The following is a 22,064-nucleotide window of genomic DNA, read 5'->3' as shown; positions in this document are numbered from 1 at the left end:
GAGAACATATCAATATTCGCATATTCATTCAAAAACATGAAATTCTTAATGGAATACCCTCATTTCTCATTGAATTCCTAAAAAACAATATTTATAATGAATTTTAATAATTTTTTCAAATTTTTTTTAAGCTTTATTATGACCGATTCACTCGATTCTCGATCCGGATGGCCGATTCGCCGATCCGGATCGGTTTTTTGAGAACCCGATCCGGATCACCGATCTGTTTTTTAAACCATTGATATAGTATTGTTCCTAATAAAAGAAAGCTTATATTTAAACCTAATTTGTAAGGATTCAATAGATCAAGGAGGATTTTAAAAATGAATCTTTATAGTCTTTTATTTATTTTTTCCAATAATAAAATTTTGAGATGACAAACACTATAGAGACTTCTCATCCACTAAAAGACTTCAAACTCGACCTATCTAACCCACCCATAACTTGCGTCCCTCATGTTACATGCAACTGACCCATAACTTGCTCCCCAAGTCATTAGATGCATTTCCACAATCACCCCGAATGTGAACGAGAGCTTCAGGCAGGTTACAAATTTGATAAAAAATTCTGAAAGTCTGAGCATGAAGGATGAAACAATTTCAACCACCCAATTTCCCATCCAATTGTCAAGTGCGTGATCCCCATTTATGATACTACAAGAAACATAGCTTCGTACCATTATTGTTAATCATAAAAAAAAATCCAATGCACTCAGAGCAATACGTAAGAATCAACCTAAACGCAAGACTTAACAAAGTAGTCCACAACTTTGCCAAACACTCGCATCCTACAGGATTTGGTTGCCAAAATGTTTCTCAAGGCAAAATGAAAATAAGATTTATTTACATCACAAAGCATGATCCATTACAAGCGAGAGACAGAAGCACGCAAAGGGTAATTTATTTACACGCTTTCGACTCAAAACACCAAATATAAACAGGCTATTACAGAGAACTGAAAGAGAAGTTGCCTGGGTTTGGGGTTAAGACACCATACATCAATAATCCCGTAACTGGGACTCTCGACTTGTGAGGGGAACGTAACGCACAGAGGTCTCATCTCTCACACTAATGGAGCCATCTGCTTTCTTGTCTACCACCTTCAAATCTTGGAAGATATTGCCAACCGGGATTACCATCCTGCCCCCGGGCTTCAGCTGTTCAATTAATGGCGCCGGGATATCTGAAGCTGCAGCCCCGACATGAATGGCGTCATAAGGAGCCTCTTGTGGCCAGCCTTGGCGGCCATCTGCAACAATTTGCGTACTCATTGAGACACAAAGGTTTTTCTTCTATTGACAGGTACCAAATTTGGCATCATTTAGAGAGAAGGGGCGGGGGGACGAAACTTTGGTCAAATATCAGATAAGAACAACTAGGCACAGAATTGCGGTTCTCCAATGGGCTCAAACATTAACAAAACGAGGAACACATACCACCAACATGAATCTGGAGGCTCCCTTCCTGCAACAATGGTGCAGCCGGACTTTTCTTTATGTTCTCTATGGACATTGCGACCAGCTCAGGAATATGTTCTACCCCAACTGCTCGACCCTGTGGCCCGACCATCAGTGCGAAGCATGCAGTTAAGTATCCAGTTCCTGATAACACGTCCACATTTGGGGATCAATGATAACACAGAAAGCCTTGCATAAATTGATCATCATGTGAGAATAACATACCAAAACTCAAGCATTTATAATGATGTGATCTGGGTCTCTTCAAATTAACAGACAATAACAAATTAAAGCGTGCAATCCTTTGATGTGAATGAACATAATAATATACTGATCCTGTCCACAACCATATCATGGGTCCTTAGTGGTTTACTAAGCTAATTTTCCAAAACCAGGGAACTTTTCTCGTTCTCATACATTGAAGTAGACCTAAAGCCAATTAATATGATATGGAATGCTTCACAACACAGTGGTGATAACGATATCCAGAGTCTAATCAAATAAACAGACAAGAAATTAACATATTTAAGTAGAGCCTTTGAAAGTAAGTAAATGGTCCCTCAATATAACAATGAATAGAGATCACATGTTTACATTCTTCTAAATATGCCAACCACCATCACATTTGGAAGTGGAGGTTCAGTCGACCTTGTCATGGAATCTCATAAAAATGAGAGTAAACCTATGCAAATGATACCAATTGTGGTCCTTTGGATTAGGTTGAGGAACCCATAATGAGTATTCAACAAGTCGAATAATGTGTAAAACTTTAAAAGTACATTTCAAAAATAGAAATTCTCTCAAAAAAATTTTCAAATATAGAAATTGACATTTTGTTATTGAGTAGGAGATTGATATGCAATTAAAACCATAGAAGAAGCATCCTCTGAGTTGAGAAACCGATTGAATAAGCTCCAACAACAGAAGAATTCTAAACTTCGGAAATCCAAAACATGGTTGTGGCCTTGAAAGAGCTACAGATGGGAGGAGCATACTGCTGAACATGGCTCAACCAGTTCCACACACAAGAAAGGTTCCTTTAAAGCACAAGCGGGCTTATGTGGTAGATAAAAAAAATAGCTTAAAAAGAATTCTGCAAAACATGATGAAAATGATACCTAGGCGTAAATAAAGCACTGCATTGTAGAATAGCAATAAACTCTTTATGGGTTTTTTATTTTTACTTGTTTTTAATAATATGCTCTTAAACTGGAGAAATTCAGAAATGACTTTGAAAAGAGGGGAACTCTTAAGTCGCAAATAATCTTCTGGAGGAAAGTGAGCCTCACGGAGAGAAGTTATACATAACCGAAAGAATGGAAGCAAAGCACAAAGAAACTCTTGGTCGAAAACTTTGTAGCATCCGTGCCCACCTACCCAAGGCAACTACAATTCTCCAACAACAGTGACAGAGATCTTCAACTGATAAACCCAAGGCAACTACAACTCTCCAACAACAGTGACAGAGATCTTCAACTGATACACCCAAGGCAACTACAATTCTCCAACAACAGTGACAGAGATCTTCAACTGATAAAAATTCTAACGAAGGGAGGGAGACGGTTTCAAATCATACAGACAAAGGGAGTACACACTACCACTCTCTCCTCCATTCACAAAGTAGGTTCTCCAAAACTTGGATTTTGACAAATCAAGTACATCGTAAAAACAAAGAGATAAGAGGCCTTTATAGGCTGAGAGGAGGCGTTCCATGCTCTTATAGGAAAAGCCTCTCCAAAGGGTTAAGAAAGCTACCGCATACAAGAAGTATTCCAGGTGCTTCAGAAAGCTTCAGCCAATATACAATGAATAGATGCATGCAACCATTTGAAGTTTCTTCAATCAAGACGATATCTGGTCCTTTAAAACATGGTTGGGCATGTCATTCTCTCTCTTTAAAGCATCTCGCGAGTACAGTGTCCAAAATAACACCTTGATCTTAAATCCCTTACAGGGTGGAGTAGTCCACCAATGGGCGGCCCAACTTAAGACTTCCCATTTTCGGGTTATGAAGGTATCCTCTGGCTGCTGGTAAACTTGCTATACAATCTACAGAAACGTATGTTTTGGTTCTTACCCAAAGTCAAATGTTAAATAATCATTTTAAGAGGATCAACACACACACATATGGTTTTAACAAAAAATCAAATGCGGTACAAAACTTCATGTTAATTATGGCATTCCAACCAATATCTAATACCGACAAACAAGGTAAGATCTACAATATGTGATTACTCCATTAACCTATGGCAATAAAAACTTCCGCTCCAAATTTGTCAATGAATTATGAAAAAGAAAAAGTAAGAGAAATTTGTGGAGATTCTGGAAACATCAAGAAGGGGTCTGGGCGTGAGATATAGTTTACAACAAATGTAAGGACAAAGGCTGCCTAAATTCATCAGAATGAAGTTTTATGGGTGCAAAAGTTCTCAAGAACAGCCCATCATATTTTCAGATTGAGGATACGCGGTACTTCGATAATTTCATTTAAAGAGAGAAAGGTCAAAATACTCTTCAGAAGAAATCATATCACTACCATTATGCCTGATCAACATTTAGCAGAACCTCCATTAGAAAGGAGCACTGGTCCAAGGAATAAGCTTAAGATATAAGCAGCTAATAGAATCCAAAGGAGCATAGGACCAAGGTATATAAGCACAAGGGAACAAGTTTCAGCCTAAGCCTTGGAGGTAGGGCTTCATGGTAATTCAGGCTATCAGCATACAATCCAAAAACACCTTGATTGCCTTCAAGAAAGGACTTCAGGAGAAAAGTACAAGATCATTTTTTAAAATAGTGATATCAAGGTGGTTTAGGTATCAGAGATTGGCCACCCAACCAAACTCTTTCTGGGCACAGGTTATTCGGAATAAATATAACATTCTGGATCACAATTGGGTACCTGAAAGGCCCTCACAAAGCAGGGCCTCAGGAGTTTGGAAATCTCTCGCCTCCTCTCTTGCTCAGTCAAGAAAGCACTTCGTTTCCATCCAAAACAAGGAAACAAAGTTCGCTTACTGGTCTGATCAGTGGATTCGATATGCTCCCCTCAGGGACATTTTTCCTAACCTGTTTCAACTTGCTTCCAACAAAGAGTCCAGTATTGCAAATGAAATGGTCTTGGCAGGGGGGCGTAGAACTTGGAACCCCACTTCTTGAAGGAATCTTTCTGAAGAGGAAAAATTAGCTTTCACCACTCCATCGGCTGCTCTTCACCTGGTGTTTTTACCTTCATCAGGGAATGATTCTTTGGTATGGACACTATCCCCATCTGGTAAGTTTTCAGTAGCCTCTTTCTATAAGAAACTTATCCAGCCTCCTACTTCCCTTAAATCCCATCTCTCCTCTTTCCAAAGTGTGGACCACAATAGCTCCTCCAAAAGTTCAGTCTTTCAATTGGATAGTTGGCTGTCAACGGGCTCTCACACTCGATCAGCTCCAAAAAAGAGGCCTGCCACTCCCAAACAGATGTGTAATGTGCATGACAGAGGAGGAGTTTAACCCCCACCTCTTTCTACATGGCAGTGTGGCTTTTGAGCTTTGGACACAGATTCTACACTTATTTAGTCTCAAATGGGTCCTCCCACCTTCGGTAAAAGATTTATTTCTTTATTATTCAGGTGGTCCTTGGCCCAAAGCAGGTAGAACCTTGTGGAGGTCAGCAATCGCTGCTACCATATGAGTTTTATGGCTAGAAAGAAATGAGAGGGTCTTTCAAAGACACAGAAATGAAGTTTCAGGGCTGTTTCATAAGGTTACATCACTCGTAACTTTTGGGCTTCCACCCACAGCATCTTTGGTGGGATTCCTATGAGTTCTTTCCTCAAGCAATGGGACAATATTATCCGACTCCAGCCTTTCAAGTTACAGCGACCTCACAACTAGTTGCTTCCTCCAAAAAAAACCATAACGCTTAACTTTGATGGCTGTTCCTTGGGAAACCAGGGCCCTTCAAGAGTAGGGGGAGTCTTCCGCGACCACATGACGTATTCAGAATATGTCGGACATGGAGATTCACAATTTGCCAAAGCATTGGCACTCCTAATGGGCCTAAAATTTTTTAATCCATCTTGGGGCCAATCCTTAGTGGTGGAAGTAGAAACATTCTATTATGGGCAGCAGGCACCACTACCCCTCCTTGGTACCTTTCTAGGATATTTGATGAAATTTACCACTTATGCAGGGATACCAACATCTATTGGAGGCATACATGGCGGACGTCGAATGAGTTCGCCAACCTTCTCGCTAAAGATGGAGTGCAGCGACAACCACACATGGAAGACAATGGATGGTCCACCTCCTTTTTTGCACTGTGGACCATCGAGGTCTTCTAGGACACTAGATATTTTTTGTTGTTGCTTTATGTAATAGGGCGTCCTTATAAGCCCAATTTTTTGAGACCTCAATCTTTTGGATACAGCCACTTCAAAAGGATATAGGTTGAATAGGGTTAATGGCTTTATTTTTTAACTGAGATACCTGTCTCGTGGGTATTCTCAGTCCTCTCCTCCCTCAATCTGTTGTATTCCTTCATTTTATATAGTAATACAATGTTAGCATTATAAAAAATAAAAAAAATAGTGATATCAACAAAGCCTTGACGTTTTAGGGTCATGCAGTAGCGTAAATAACTATTGGTTAGTTATTAAGAATCATTTTTAACATTTGCTCAATAAAGTAGTGCTATATTGCTACCTAAAAAATATCCAAATACATATTTTGGTAATTTCTAGAACATATTTTACATATCATCATCATATCATGCAAGCCTAATCCCAATTATAAATCTTGTTCCGCCATTCTCTCTATCAAGGGCCATACCCTTAGTCAAAGCATAAGTCACCATATCTCTTCTCACTACTTCCATCCATGTCCCTTTGGGTCTTCCTTTTACCTTTTTAGAGCCTTTAGTCAGAGCATAAGTCACCATATCTCTTCTCACTACGTCCATCCATGTCCTTTTGAGCCTTCCTTTTGCCTTTTTAGAGCCTTCCACTTGAACCAAATCGTGTCTCTTAACCGTTATTGTATTAAGTTTACGTAGCACATGGCCAGCCCACCTAAGTCTACTTTCCCTCATCTTATCGCTTATATGAGCCACCCCTTAGGTCCCTCGTTTGTATTCACTCCAAATTCTATCCTTCTTGTCATGCCACTCATCCATGTCAACATCTTTAACCTCAGTTACATCATCATTTTAGCCTTTTCCCAAGTAATTGGGGTTGGCTACATGAATCTTGATTCTCCATTCTACTCTATTAAAGGTCATATCCTCAGTGAGGCCATAAATCCCCATACCTTTTCGGACTACTTCCAACCACATCCTTTTACGCCTACCCCTTCCCCTTCCTCTTTTCAGTACTTCCACTTGAACTAATTCGCACCTCCTAACAGATGGTGTACTTGATCGGCACCACACATGGCCAGCCCACTTAAATCTACTCTCTCATTTTATCACCTATTGGTGCTACGCCTAAATTCTTTCAAATATATTATTTGCGAATTCCATCCCTTCTTGTCTTGCCACTCATCTATCTCAACATCCTCATCTCCGCTATGCTCATTCTATGAGTATATTGTTTTTGGTCTGCCCAACATTCCGCCCCAAGAGCAAAGCTGGTCTCATTGATGTCCTATAGACTTTGCCCTTCAATCCAGTGTTTCAAAAAACGCTAGGCAGGTCCTAGGCGGTCTGAGGAGTCCACGCCACCCAGTGCCTAGGCGGGCGCCCAAAACCTGGGCGGCCCGGTTGAATCCAAAAAGGATTCTACAGTTATGTCAGTATCAGTTATATGTATTGCAGTATATAATTCAAATTATACTACATATTAGCTTTTATACACTTCATAAGCATAACCATAATCCATAAGTCGATTCATACTCCATATCCAATTAAAATTTAAAACTAAAAATTTTCCAACCAACCAAATTATCAAACCAAACTACCAAATAGTATCAAACTAGTACTGCAGTACACCACCATGAGGAAGAAAACAAAATTGAATTATGTAACTATGAAAGTAATACTTGAAGACTCAAAAGAATCTTCAATAGTTCAATACTTCAATCAAAGTTCAAAATTCAAAGTTTAATAATTATTCAACATTCATCATTCATTCATCATCAAAAAATCTTGGGTCAGCTGCATTGGCGTCATATTCATCGAAATCGTCACCCTCCTCGACATATTGGTCGTCCTCGTCCTCTTCCGTTTCTTCTGAATCAACCTCTTCTTCCTCCTCTTCCTCCACCTTTGCTCTCTATGCAGAAGATCTAGTGGCCCTAGGAGGGTCAGCTGATGTCCCTAAAGCATCCATGATCATGTTTCATGTCAATCCTTCATGCCCCTCGACCTCATCATCATCAACTAACCACTTCATAATATGGTCCATATTTTTTGATCTGATGGGGTCTCTCTTATCTCTCTTAGCAAACCTATCCTTTAATAATCGATTGTACTTGACATAGGCTAGGTCATTGAACCTCTTTGATGCACTCCTGTTCATTTTCTTAGTATGAATCTAACAAAATCAAATAAAACTAATTAAAATCTAATATCTATGATTTATGTATTATTTATAAAATTATACAAATTACCCTAAGTTACGGCCTTACCCCTTCAAAAGTACTCCAATTGCACTCACAACCGGATGAAGAAGTGGCTAGGTTTAAGATTTGCATTGCCAACTTTTGTAAATTTGGAGAACTACACCCATGTTGGCTCCACCAATGGGCTGCAAAGATATAGAAAAAATCATAAATAAATAATAGAATTATTGGATTACTTGAACTTGATGAAGTTAAGAATATTATTAATACCTGGATTAATTTTGGTCCTTTGCCTCATCGTCATTGGACTCCCAAAAGACTTTAATGAGCAATTGTAATTTATTAGCTCATCGGCGCATATAATATCCTGTATATCAGGATCAGAGACTAGTACATCTACACACTCATTAAATCCATTCATAACTGTGTCATTTGTTTGTATATCCTTGCCAATATATAAAAAAATTGGGTTCAAATAATAACCAGCTGCATGCAATGGCCAATGTAGCTGCCTATCCCACTTGTCATCAATAATCTCCCAAACAGGCTTGTAACGGGTTTCGTCATCATTTAAATTTTGGGCTATCTCTCTTTTGCATTTCTCCATAATATCATATATGTAGCCCATAAAAGGCTTGCCACTATCAACCATGCGAAGGACTATGACAAGAGGAGAAAATACCTTAAGAGCGCCCTTTACCCTTCGCCAAAAAGCCTTAGAAAGGATAATATCTCTCACCTTCTTCCCAACCTGATCCTTAGACCACTTGCATGCTCTCCAGTCATCCGACGTAAACATTTGCTTGAACTGCACTCTCCTCGAATATATGCTATCTAGGCATAAGTACCAGGTCGCAAATCTCGTAACCCCAAGCGTCACAATCCCTTTCTTCTTTGTAAAGGTACGCATCATGCTGAGGGTGAGATGGTAGCTATAAATGAAATTTGTAACTAACTTAACCTTCTTCACTGCACCTAATATCTCGGTTAAACTGCCAAGAGCCTTAAGCATGAGATCTATATAATGTGTTGCACATGGTATCCAAAAGATTCTAAGATAAGCTATGTACAACAAATTAGATGCAGCAACATTAGAAGCAGCATTGTCTGTGACAACATGTACAACAAGATGCTCCCCAACCTCCTTGATTCCCTTCTCTATCACTTGAAATATGTAATAGGCATCATGGATATGATCAAAGGCATCAATAGACTTAAAAAAAAAATCCCTACAGGACAATTCACAAACAAATTCATCTGACTTCTTCTCTTCCTATCACTCCAAGCATCAGTCATAATAGAAACCCCATACTGAGCCCATGCATCCTTCTTAAGTTCTATAGCTTCTTTCATGGCACTCACTCTTTTTTAAAAAAAAGCTTTGAAAGCTCATATGGGGTTGGGGGTTTCATCCCAGGGCCAAATTGGCCAATTGCCTCTACCATAGTATAGAAGCTGCTTAAGCGAGCATAAAAGCTGCTTAAGCGAGCAGTATTGAAAGGAATGACCGCCTCATAAAACCATGTAGCAAGATAATACGCAGCTCTATCTCTCTCTTCCTTCTTGATTATATTTTCAATGGTGGTTTGCTTCTTTGTTTTCTCTCTTGCAACCTCAGGGTCAGGCCGAGGTAAAAAACTATCCATAAGACCTTTAACCCGAGGCTTCTTAGTCCCAGAACAATAAGCAATTACAACTCCCTTCCCTTTTCCCTTAATAATGGATAGTTCAACCTCTTGACATCCCTCCCCAATCCTTTCCTCACCACTATCATCATCATAATTGACCTGAACCCCAGACCTAATCTCTGCTATACAGGCAAATCTCTCATCTTTTTTCATTTTTACCATGTTCAAAAAATTGTTTATTTCCTCTTTAACAACATCATGAGCCTATTTACATGGGGCAACATCCCCGTTGATACAGGCGAGATGTTTCTTGAACAGGTTTACGCCCTTTTGTATCCTTATCACAAAACTTGCATCTTATGCAATTTTTAACATTAGGATATGGGTTATAACCATATTTCCAACCGGGATCACCACTCCTATTAGATCGTGAAGAAGACATCTAAAAAATAATGCAATTTAATAAAGCAATAAAAAAAATCACTTACTTCGAGTTTGATTGCACAATCTTCAAGCTTCCACCTCAAAAATGCTTCTAAATACTCAAAATCATCTAAAAAACCCCCTAATAACTTTGCAAAACATCAAAAAGTAAATCTAAGATCAATAGGTGATGTTTTGATCAGTGTTTCAAAAAGCGTCAGGCCGCTCCTAGGCGGTCGGGGGGGTCCAGGCCGCCCAAGGCCTAGGCGGGCGCCCAAGCAGGCGCCCAGAACCTGGGTGGCCTGGTAGAAATTTTTTTTTTTGGGTTTTCTCTCTCTAAAATAGCCTCTAATGGGTTTTAGGTTTCAAATGAACCTAAAACCCACAATTTTACCTCTTTAGTATTAAAAAAATGACCCAAAAATACCTTAAAGGAGCCACAGTTCCGCCCCTGGGTAGGGCGTAGGACCTGGGCGGCCGCCCAAGCGCTGGGCGGTTCGCTTTTTGAAACAATGGTTTTGATCAATTTTTTTTAACTTTGAGAGACCCTTCGACCCTAAAAAATTCACCAAAAATTAATTTCTTGGGGCTATCTCTCTAAAATTGGCTCTAATAAATTTTAGGTTTCAAATGAACCTAACACCCTAATTGTTGGCTCTTTAATACAAAAAAAAATGACCAAAATTGCCCCCACAAAACCTTATTTCCGCCCCTGGGCAGGGCACAGGCCCTGGGCGGCCGCCCAGGGTCGACTGCCCAGATTGGCCCCTAGGCCTGGGCGATGCGCCCAAGCCTTTCTGACTGCCTAGGAGGCCGCTTAGACGCTGGGCGGTCCGCTTTTTGAATCATTGCTTCAACCTCATTGGTATGCGACGATCACATAAAATTCCAATTGCACATCTCCACGTCGCCCACCCAGCTCTAATTCTGTGTGCGAAATATCCCTCGATATTTCCATTTTCTTGGATTATCGACCCAAGATATCGAAAGTGCAGTCTTTTTTGTACTTCCTGGCCGTCAATATTAACTACTTCCTCATCTTCACTCTTATTATTACCAAATTTGCACCCTATATACTCTGTCTTAGTTCGACTAATTTTAAAACCTTTGGACTTTAGAGCATCCCTCCAACATTCTAACTTTGTGTTGACATCGTTTCGGATCTCATTAATCAAAACTGTCATCTGCGAATAACATGCACCACGATACCTCATCCTGTAGGTGCCTAGTTAAGTCGTCCATGACTAAGACAAAGAGGTACAGGCTCAATGCTGACCCTTGATGTAGACCTATTGTCACTGAAAACTCACTCGTCTCTCCACTAGTTGTTCGTACACTAGTTACTGTTCCATCGTACATACCTCTCACCAAGTCAATGTAATCTCTAGAGATGCCTTTCTTTTCCAATACGCACTAAATCAAATCTCAAAATACTCTATCATAAGCTTTCTCTAGATCAATAAAGACCATGTGGAGGTCTATTCCCTTCGCCCTAAACTTCTCAATCTTATCTCAGCTACATATGATAGTTTTATTTTCAACAGTCTAAGGTTTGTTTCTTCAATTGGGTTCAGTAACCAAATCATAATTTTCATTTACTCTTGTTTCACGAGGATAACCTCAACAAACTTCAGCAGGTAACAAAAGTATATGTATATATAGAACCAATGTTCGCAAAATCAAACCGAAACGGTTAATCGGACATGGGGCTTGGTGCGGTTCAAACCGGAACCGGTCTAACCGGGGCAGTTAACAGGACTAACCGGTCAAGTAAATTTTTTTTAAAAAAAAAAGGTTAAAACCCCCCAAAAAATTAATTTTTTTTTTTTAAAAAGTAAAACTTAGATTAAGTGTATACTATCATATTACATAAATTTATCTTTCAAAAAAAATTTGAAACAACTTTTTATATAAATTAATATTTGAATACTATGGAGATAGCAAGACAATTTATAATTTGACGTAAATTCAATTAATGAAGTTATAAAGTCCAATGGCTAATAGTAATGAGAATGGCTATTAGTATGTGATTATAAATCTACTTGATTTGAACCATTTTTTAAGCCAAAATTTTTATAATTAGACATGAAAATAGATTTTAAGCTTATTATAAAATTTGGTGGTGCACCTTATGTGGATGTTTTAAGGTACATAAATGAGGGCTTAAACAATCAAAGTAAAATGCACCTTCAAATAGTATCAAAATTCAAATGGTGTTGTTTCGGTACTGAAAATCTTGATGACACTCTCAAAATCAATTTTTATATCGAATTAAATAATTATAAAATTTAGAGCTTCAAAATTAGCATACATCAGGCATATCTATAAACACTAAAAAGTCTTGAAAATTGACCAGCTAAAAAATGCATTACAAAATGCACTATTTCTAAAATACATTACACTATGCACTATTTCTAAGACTGAAAAGCTACTAATATAGTATTAAAAATATCGAGCAAAAAAAAAATCGAAGCAAAAGGTCAAGCAACATTATCATGCACTTATTTATTTTTTGTTAAAAAAATATAACATTAAAAATAGAAGAATTGATTTTTTTTGTCATATTCATCTATTGTAATTTTATCAAAAAACATAATTTTATTAAGAAAAATAAAAAGAAATCACATATTCATCTTAAAACATATTTTTATTAAGCGAGTAACTTTTTTTTTAGAAAAATCGATATCCCAAAAAACCCTAAAATCGAGTTCCAAATGTCTGTTTTTGTTCTCAAATCCATTCTTTTATTGAATGCAATCAATAATGTCAGTCAAATATTGTCTGAAAAATCCTTAAAAAGGCTGAAAAATTAGGAAACAAATTAAAAACAAAATCGGGTTAGGGCTTACCTTGTTTTCTTCCTACTCAAATGAAGCTTCAATCTCAAAATCGAGCTCAAAATCTCTCGATTTCAATGAAATCAGGAGTCTAGAAACCTAGAGATCTCTGTGATCATTAATAGCCCCCTATTTTTATTGAAAACAAATAAAAAACCAGGCCAAAATCTTTAGATTGGCGGATTTTTCATGGAAATTTGAAGAGCACCAAAATAACGGCCAAGAAATTGCAATTTCGAGCCCGAAATATATGGATTTCGTTGAAATCAGGAATGTATTAGTCTAACCATCTCTTTAATCTACATAAGCCCTCACTTGGATCGAAAAAAAATCAACGCTGCTGCCAAGAACTGTAGATTGCCGAATTTTCATCAAACTAGTGAAGAACAAATAAATAACGCCCAAGAAAACGTGAAATTCGGCGGTTTTTTATCTCAAATCGACTATTTTATAGAGTAACATTAATAATTTCGTTCAAATTATTCTCTTTAAAATCCTTAGAAGGCTGATAAAGTTCGCAAATTCAAATCAATCTTGAACCCAAAGAAAACCTGTGGGTTCTGTAAAAAATAACGAATCAAATAACGGAACTATTATGTAACACTGTTATATATATCGTTATAATGTTAAAAACGCTTTTATGAACAAACCGGTCCAGTTAGGTAAAAAATCGGCCGGTTAAAATGAAAATCGAGCGGTTCGGACCGGTTCTAGCCGGTTTTGGCTTAGAGGATTTTTGGGGAGGTTTGTCCTATAACTAGTACTCTAAAACCGGTGCTAACCGGAACCGGGAGGGTCCCGATTCCGATCTAACCGGCCGGTTCTGGTTTGAACTGGCCGATATTTCAAGCACTGTATAGAACTTACCAAATTAGCAGAAAACAAACCACAACAGCAACAAAAATAAAGAATCAAATTTAATAGGCCAGAGACAACAAAAGATGACCAACAGAAGAAAAGAAAAGGAAAATAGAAGAATTTGCTCCTCATCTTTTCAAAAGCATGCTTTCTTGATGAAATAATACCACCACAGCAGTCCAACTAGAAAAGTACAGATCTCAAGTAGAAATAATAGCATATAAGAATCTATAGATACTAATAAATAACAATGAGAATTTCACACAGCTGAATGATGTAGCAAGTCTATCCGCGAACTCAAATTTACCAATCTTATCCCACTAACATTCTTTTTGTAGCTTACCAAGCCAAAAAGGACATTCATTTTCCTTTTTAAGTTTTGTAAAGCCCACAAGGGATCATTTATGGAAATTATGAATTTTTGTATGAAATTATGAACCTTTTTGTCAATCTTTTCGTTCATATTCTTTTTTTAAGGTTCTATAAAGCCCAAAAAGGATCACATATAAAATTTTTGCATAGCTTTTCAACTCAATGAAATTACTGGTATGAGAAAGTATGGCATACAATACCTGAACCAACATCCAAAGCACGCATTCCTGGCTGCAAATGCTCGTCCAACAGTTCGAGGCATGTGGCGTGCATGTGAGGTGCAGATATAGTTGCATTGTATCCTATTGGCATGGGGCTGTCAGCATATGCAAGGTTTCCATCAGGAACAAATAATCCTCTATCAATTGTCTCCATGACTTCTGCTACCCTCTTTGATTTAATTACACCATAAAGGCACAAATGTTCTACTAGTGATTTGTTCCTGTCCATACCTCCTTTGGTCCAGAGATTCTGCAGAGTACCCAAAAACAAAGAAGGAAGTGACATTTCCATAGAGAAAAGCAAGTGATGCTTGATTGACGAAGGATACTGCTCTATAAGACATCAATACAAACATCAAACACATGAAATGAAGGGAACAACATGTTGTCGAAATAGATAAATAAATATATCAGATTCCTTTCTATGTATTTGAAGAAAGCATAAGAATCCTCTGTACAAATTGGATGCAATCAAATCCTTTTTCCATTGAAATTCTTTATTCTTAAAAAGTAAATATGAGACAGACCCTAAATATAATGCAACGAAATCTGAGTACCTGAGTGCAAGACATCCACGAGTCAAATTGAGCTCGTAAAGCTGGATCTTCCGCAGATCTCATAACAAGTAACACGATAAGAAACCCAAAACAGTTCTTCTTTGATACCAAAACCATTTTCTCCAGGTTATTTATTTACATGTAAACACATGGGGCAACGTATCAATGCTGCAATGCATGCAGTTAATGAGTAAAAACATAATTAAAAAAGAAAAGTCATTCTGTAGGCATCCTAGTAATGAGATGAAGTAACTCAAGCATTGAATTTTAGCTTCCTCTAGGTCAATCTAATACCAATGAATTCAAAAGTGCTGACTAGGAGAAATATCTCTGATTCTAGAATCCAACCCAATGCTGCAGGTTCTAAAACCATGCCAACCATCCCAAAAAAAAAGGACATCAACTTGTATGAGAGGAGCTATGACAAAAAGCATTGAGTTAGCAAAATTACTATTATAATATGACTTGCATAGATGGAATAACCATATTTAAATTGCATGCACATGGGAATCTTCTATGACGGCTATGCGCAAGACTACACTAGAAGGCCTATCAACTGCTCCAGTTTTGGTAGGGAAGCCATATAATTATGATTCTAAAATGCTAATTATACAAGAGAATGTGAAACATGTTCTTAAAAGGCTGTATTTAGAAGTGGAAATGGACAAGAACAATTGGCAGTAATATCTGCTCCACTATTCAAGATAAATATACACACAAATAAATCATCATCATCCGAGCCTTATCCCAACTATTCGGGGATACACATAATAAATTCATGAAAAAAAAAGATATTTCCCAGCATGTGAAAGCATCAGAAAACTTATTTCAGTCTTAAAATTTATATGCACAAATTGCCTACAAAGCAAACACAATCAGGTAAAAATGGGGCTAAATAAAAAGTAACTCCATTGATTAGAACCATCCAATGTTACGAATATAGTATGGTCTCCTCAGGCATTAAATGACCATCATCATTCTGCATTCTAGAACATATGAAGATTTTATAATGCTCCCCATCCATATAGTGAGTAATAACCTGAACTAATGAATAGATAATAGAACAAAAAGCACATCCATAAAGAAATGTATATAATGAGATCATTTACGTTTGATACAACGAGGTCACAGTCATTATTGACTAAGGGATGTAAAATTGAGTGGTTGAGGATGTGTCATTGATCGGCCATAAAATCCAAAATAAATTTTTCGAATGTTGTGACACACTTCAATCTATTGAATTTCACATCTAATAGCTAAAAATGATTGTGACCTGGTACAAAAAATAAATGGTCTTATAATATACAATCCCTATCCATATGTGTAAGAAATAAAGTACAATCCAAATTCCTAAAAGCTTTCCTCAGGTATGCCACTATATATTCAACATAACCGCCAAGCCAGCTACCAAGTAAAGCCACAAACAAAATAAAAGAAAACCCTATTTTATAAAAAGGAAAATCCAAAATCATGTCAACCCCATTTGGCTATGCCCAACTAATTATACGACATAGAATGTCATGAGTATCAGTCTATCCAATAAAAACGATGAATCAATGAAATAAACTAAAATAAAAAATGCCAATCCATATTATTAAAAAAATAATAATCCAGAACCATTCAAATGCTCTTCGGACATAACCAGCCCTCCATAATCCCAAAAAAAAGAGAAATGACCAATAATCAGAAAAGAGACCCCATATAAACTGATTCAAATCCATAAATCAACAGAAAACATAACGCCCTCAAAATCTCAAAAACAAGTTCGAATTGAATTCCAAAAACAAAGAGCGAAGAAACCCTTTTGTTTTCATAGTGCAAACAAACCCAATGTAAAACCCCATAACAAAATTCATGCCGAAACGCCATGTCAAAGGGAAATGACTTCCTGTTGCAAAAGTAACTTACACGAAAGAATCGACGTAAGGGAGCGAACAGTACCTCCATTCCTAGGAAAACAGCGGGAGCAGCGGGCAGAAAGAGCCTAGATAGAGAGAGAGGAGGAGGAGAGAGAAAGAGGCCCTTCTTCTTCTTCAGCAGCGGCAGGTGGTGCCGGCTCCTAGAGAGAGAAAGGAAGCGAGGAGAGAGACAGAGGTTCTTCTTCAGCAAGTGGCGCACAGGAGCATTCCAGAAGAATGACGACATTCTCTCTCTTTATCGTCATGAGATGCCCTTCTCTCTCTTCCATCTCCCCTTCACTTGATTCCCACGCGCACGTGTGCGAGAATACCCTAGGCTTGCAACCATGTGCGGTTTCTTCCAGAGAGGAGTACAGTCATATGATCATAGCAACTGTATGATCTTTCCAGTGTTAGCACCCTCTAATTCAGATAATAGATGGTGATGGAGGGATATGAGACCAATCTCCCAGTCTCTCTATACGTCCTTGATGCGATGGGCTGGGTAACCCGGTCCAGCCAAGCTGTAAAAATCTATGGCCTAAGGCACATAATGTGGCCTGAGGGCTGTGCTTGGGCCACGTCCAGCTTGGGTTAGCTTGATCGGCCTTATTTTTTTAGCTTTTTCATCTAGTATTTTTATATGATTTTATTTGGCCTGACCGTAGCCCTATGTGTCCCAAGGCCTGGCCTGGGCCAGCCCGATCGCATTAGGGGCAGGCTATGGCTGTGGTTGACCCATACCTAGCCTATTGCCAACCCTAGCAATAACTATTGGATAGTTACATGGTTTCCAATTTTTATTCGATTTTATGTATGTAGATTACATGTTTTAGTTGGCGGATCGGGATTCGTGTAGCTGACTCCAATTAATTGGAAAAAAGTTTTGACAATAATGATGATAGGATTGCATGCTTTAGTGGGAACAAAATGTATGATTACTATACGAGTAAGACCTGCATAGAAGCAACATTACATGAACTATGATATAGGTATCAAGCAAAATTAGTTACAATATTAGTTTTAGCCAAATTTTAATTAAATCATGTAACAGACTTTGGATTGGATAAGCCAATACACTAGTTAGTTGTTTAACCAACCTATTATGACTAACACGAATTTGGAAAGCAAGAATCTAAAATTAATAGTATTTGCACTTAAAAAAAAAAAATATCAATAACATGATTAAACCACCCTAAGAAATTAATGAGATGGCTAAATTAACTAATTTACCAATGTGTTGCTACTATAATGTTAGGATTTAAAAACCCTCTTAAATGCGAGAGCATGAGCCATAATATGATAAATAAAGCATAAAACATACGCACCACAAGAACACAAAGATTTACATGGTTCATCCCAAAATACAAAGATTTACGTAGTTCACCTCAAAAGGGATACATCCACAGACACGACAAACTGAAATCCACTATTCCAATGAAAGTTACATTATAGATTTTGGGATATAGAGTTACTTCTATAACTCTTAACAAAATCCAGTCGAATAAACCCTTTAGATCCAGTCCCCCGATCGGCACCAGTGTCGCCATCTCATCTCTATTCCACAGCTAAATCATTGTCCTAAACCATTGCCCAGAAGAGATCATCTTCATTCCACAGCTAATATTGGGTTTATGTGGCCTTTAAATGTCTTATGAGTGCTTGTAAAATGAAATAATATAGTAGAATATGAACTCAGTAGGAGTGTAGTCTCTCATGGATCATATTATGCAAACGATGTTTGCATATACTGGATTGTACTTGATGATCTAGACCAGTCGGTTGGATTACCTGAGCATAGAAAATAAACCGATAAGGGTTTTAATGGGTCATCCCTTGATAAAGTCGAAGCATATGCCCGGATGAGTGAGCCAAAGGACTGTGTGACCCTTGTGTGTGGTGGCCTACAGAGACAGGGGCCAAAGACTCATCCATATGCCATCACATGGCATACATCTTGATAGATCATTCGGGAAAGCAAGCAAGCCACTTTTCTAGGTGAAGCGTATGCATACGCGAGAGATACCCTTATGCATCATAGAGCGGTGGTCGCATCAGGTCTATGTGACCTTGACTCCTCTCTAGGGGAGGACCTGTAATCCACAGATTGAGATTGCGACCCTTTGGCACATCAGTCAGACTTTGGTGACCCGCTCTTGGACTGTGGGTCATAGGAAACACTTGGTCGGTCTGATAAAGCAAGTGTGGCCTGTAGTCCATAATTGAAGATGGAGTGCCTCATGATTAATTCCTAAACCATATGGATCATTTTCCCATCAAATTAATTTACTTGTATTTTTTTATTGATAAAAAATATTTTAGAATTATTATTTGAATTTTTGTGAACGACTGGATATTTTATTTATAATTTTTGGACTTATAAAATTACAGATATCGATTTCACAATAGTTTAAATATTCAAATAATATTCTAAAATCTTTTTATTAATTTAAACATATAAAAATATTATGGAGACCTATTGTGCACATGGGCCCACCATATTTCTAGAAGGTGGGGCCCATGAGTGCCTCCCTTGGGTGGTGCCATGCGCCACCTGTTATTCTCCTTTTTATTTTTTAGTGATACGACATGTGGCCATATGGTTGTAAGATATTGATTTGATATATCTTTGAAAGATGTTGTGGAAAGATTGAGTAGACTTGTGCTATTTTATGATATGCATAATATTTTGATTAAATTAAATTTATTTAATTTATATTGATGGAAAAATGGTTTAGGAGATGAGGATAATAGTTCGTGCACATTCCATTGGCCCATCTATGGAATGGATGGCTCAAATATCTCACCCCTTAAAGTCACTCAAGATCAATGATTCATATTCAATCTCACAAGAAGAGGCAAGCAAAAAAAAACCTTAAGAGCCCTTAATCTTATTCAAAGCCTATAAAAATGGATTGTCTCTACCCAAAAAATCTCTACACCTTAACTCTTGTACCTAATTCCAATCTTTCTTTCTCATATCCCACAAAGGGGCAAGCCCCACTTAGAATTTCTCTCTCTCATAAGAAAATTTTTTCTCTCTCATAAACGTAAAAAAAAAGAAGGGAGCATGTCCCACTCTCTTATCTTTGAGATCTCTCTCTCCCACATTGTAAGAAGGGGCTAAGGGTTTAGACTATGGGGTTCTTCTCTCTCTTATCTCTCAATTATAGATTTGTAGCTAAGGGTTTTATGGTCTCTCTTTCTCTCACATTGTAAGAAGGGGCTAAGGGTTTAGGCTATGGGGTTCTTCTCTCTCTCATCTCTCAATTTTAGATTTGTGGCTAAGGGTTTTATGGTATAGCAAAAAGAGACGAACTAGGTTGCTAAGGGAAGTCACCTAGAGTTTGAGTTTGTGATCAAAGGGATTCATGTTTTATTAGTGTGACTTGGTTTAAACTTACTTTCCCGGATGGTGGTGACTCGGTATAAGGTGTAATAAGCCTGGTTGAGATAATTTCTGACACTCTTCACTTTTATTACTTGCAATCTTATCTTTAGATTATCACGCATAGTGCATAGTTATTTCAATGACATCAAGTTTTAAGATCTTGGTTTTTTTTCTTATGTTGATTTTATTTTAAAGCATGTGTTATTTTTAATAAGAACACTTGTAAATAATCTTTTGCTAAAACAAAAGGAGTGATATATATATATATATATATATATATATATGATTCCCCGATAAAAGATCACGTAGGTCTTTCTTTTATTGGCATCAGAACTATTGATACTTGATGTTATTAGTTGTCTTTTCTCTTTATTGAGTCTAGATCAAACTCGAGAATAAAATATAAGAAAGCTAATGACCTTTGTTGTCAGGTAATATACCCCGGTTAAAGAATTATTTGAATATTCAAACACCGAAAAGGGTATTATGGGCTATTTTGGATCAGAGATATGAAGAAGATAATGATGTATTTTTTTTATTGCATACATCAGTGATATTTTGTGTATTTGATATTAAAAACTACCTGCAAAATTTCAGTGGGAGATCCTAAAGGAATTGAGAGTTACGGAATCATCAATGAAGGATGTCAGTTCTGACCCTGCAAAATCTAAAAAGTGCTCATTGAGTTTTGTGATTTTTTGCACCAACCATATGATTTTATTTCTTACTGAAACTTTACTGTGATTTATACAATTGAGTCTACTTTAAAACAAAAAAGGTTTCATCAAGAAAGTCCTTGTGGTTTGAAAGATATGATTAATTTATTGAAGGGTGTGCAAGTGCTGTTTTTTGTAAGGAAAATTATTTCTGTGACTTGAAAATCATGATTTTATTTCTATTATTAATAGAATGTTTTATTCCTCACACTAAGTTTTATACTTCCATTCTGAGTCTAGTTTCTAATAAAATTTATTTGAGAGAAAATATATATGGAAAGAGAGGAATAAAAAATTTTGGATTAAAGAGAGTCCATCCTGAATTTTATACAATTTGGTATGTTCTTCATTGAAACATAAATAACTATATTTATCAAGCTTACTTAACAGAGTGATATAAAGCTTGTGGAAATATATGTGTTACTATTAAGTATCTAATTTCAAACAAAATTAGTTTGAAAGGGAAACTCTATGAGGGTAGAGAGAAAATACAATTTTACTAGATAGTGTTCATCCTGTAATTCAGTAGTATGATTTATTTTGTGATGTGAATGTCACTTATTTATTTCTCTGAAGAAAAATATTATTTGGGATTCATAATATGATGTCATGATTTGGTTTTGAGTCTAGTTTTTAACACAAAAGATTCCAGGAAGAAATTATTTGAGGATTGAGAGAAACAAATTTTTTTATTAAGAGGTGCTCAACCTGATTTTATGTTGAGAAAATTGTATTGTGATGTAAATGTCACTAAAACGAAGACTCAATAACTGATAGGATTTAAGGATGGAATTGAGTAATATTTTATATTTTTTAGTCTATTTTAAAAAAAAAGAAAAAAAAAATTCGAAGATAAACTATTTATAAGTTGAGAGATATCATATTTTTATGTGATGCTCATGTTCTATTCTGTAGTAAATTAAAAGATGTGGCATGTTAAGGCACATATTTGGAAATCTAATTATGGAGACCTTTTAGGGCTCATTTAAAAATGTTTTATAGTGTGCCATGATTATGGTTTATTATAGTAAAACTTCATAGAGAGATAATACAGAGTTGACAAGGTAAGACACTCTATGTGAAGAATGTTTGATTTGGGACTAGCAGAAAGAAAAAGAAACACAATACCTATAAAAACGTATTGGTTTTTTCGAAATG

The 22,064-nt window shown here is 37.0% G+C and overlaps 1 protein-coding gene across 8 annotated transcripts; it reads right to left on the bottom strand.

The window, feature by feature from the left end:
• Nucleotides 1-811: 811 nt before the first annotated feature.
• Nucleotides 812-17,065, bottom strand: LOC18438679 (protein-L-isoaspartate O-methyltransferase). 8 transcript variants are annotated; one of them, XR_016058610.1, is made up of 5 exons: nt 16,810-17,065; nt 14,324-14,594; nt 8,072-8,190; nt 1,436-1,600; nt 812-1,248 (listed from the first exon to the last, which is right to left on the bottom strand). XR_016058610.1 is itself a non-coding variant. In XM_020670116.2 (5 exons), the coding sequence occupies exons 2-5, from the start codon at nt 15,016-15,018 to the stop codon at nt 998-1,000; spliced, it is 804 nt and encodes a 267-aa protein (XP_020525775.1). In that variant the 5' UTR covers nt 15,019-15,069; nt 16,810-17,065; the 3' UTR covers nt 812-997. The 8 variants fall into 8 exon arrangements, 6 of the variants coding, with proteins under 6 accessions (XP_020525775.1, XP_006848935.1, XP_011625106.1 ...); XR_016058611.1 differs by having other exon boundaries at nt 16,843-17,065; XM_020670116.2 differs by lacking the exon at nt 8,072-8,190 and adding an exon at nt 14,902-15,069.
• Nucleotides 17,066-22,064: the final 4,999 nt, after the last annotated feature.

The sequence above is a fragment of the Amborella trichopoda genome, chromosome 6, assembly GCF_054954075.1.
Source record: "Amborella trichopoda isolate Santa Cruz 75 chromosome 6, AtrichopodaSantaCruz75HAP2 v2.0, whole genome shotgun sequence".
NCBI lineage: Eukaryota > Viridiplantae > Streptophyta > Magnoliopsida > Amborellales > Amborellaceae > Amborella > Amborella trichopoda.
This window is presented reverse-complemented; position numbering and strand designations above follow the sequence as displayed.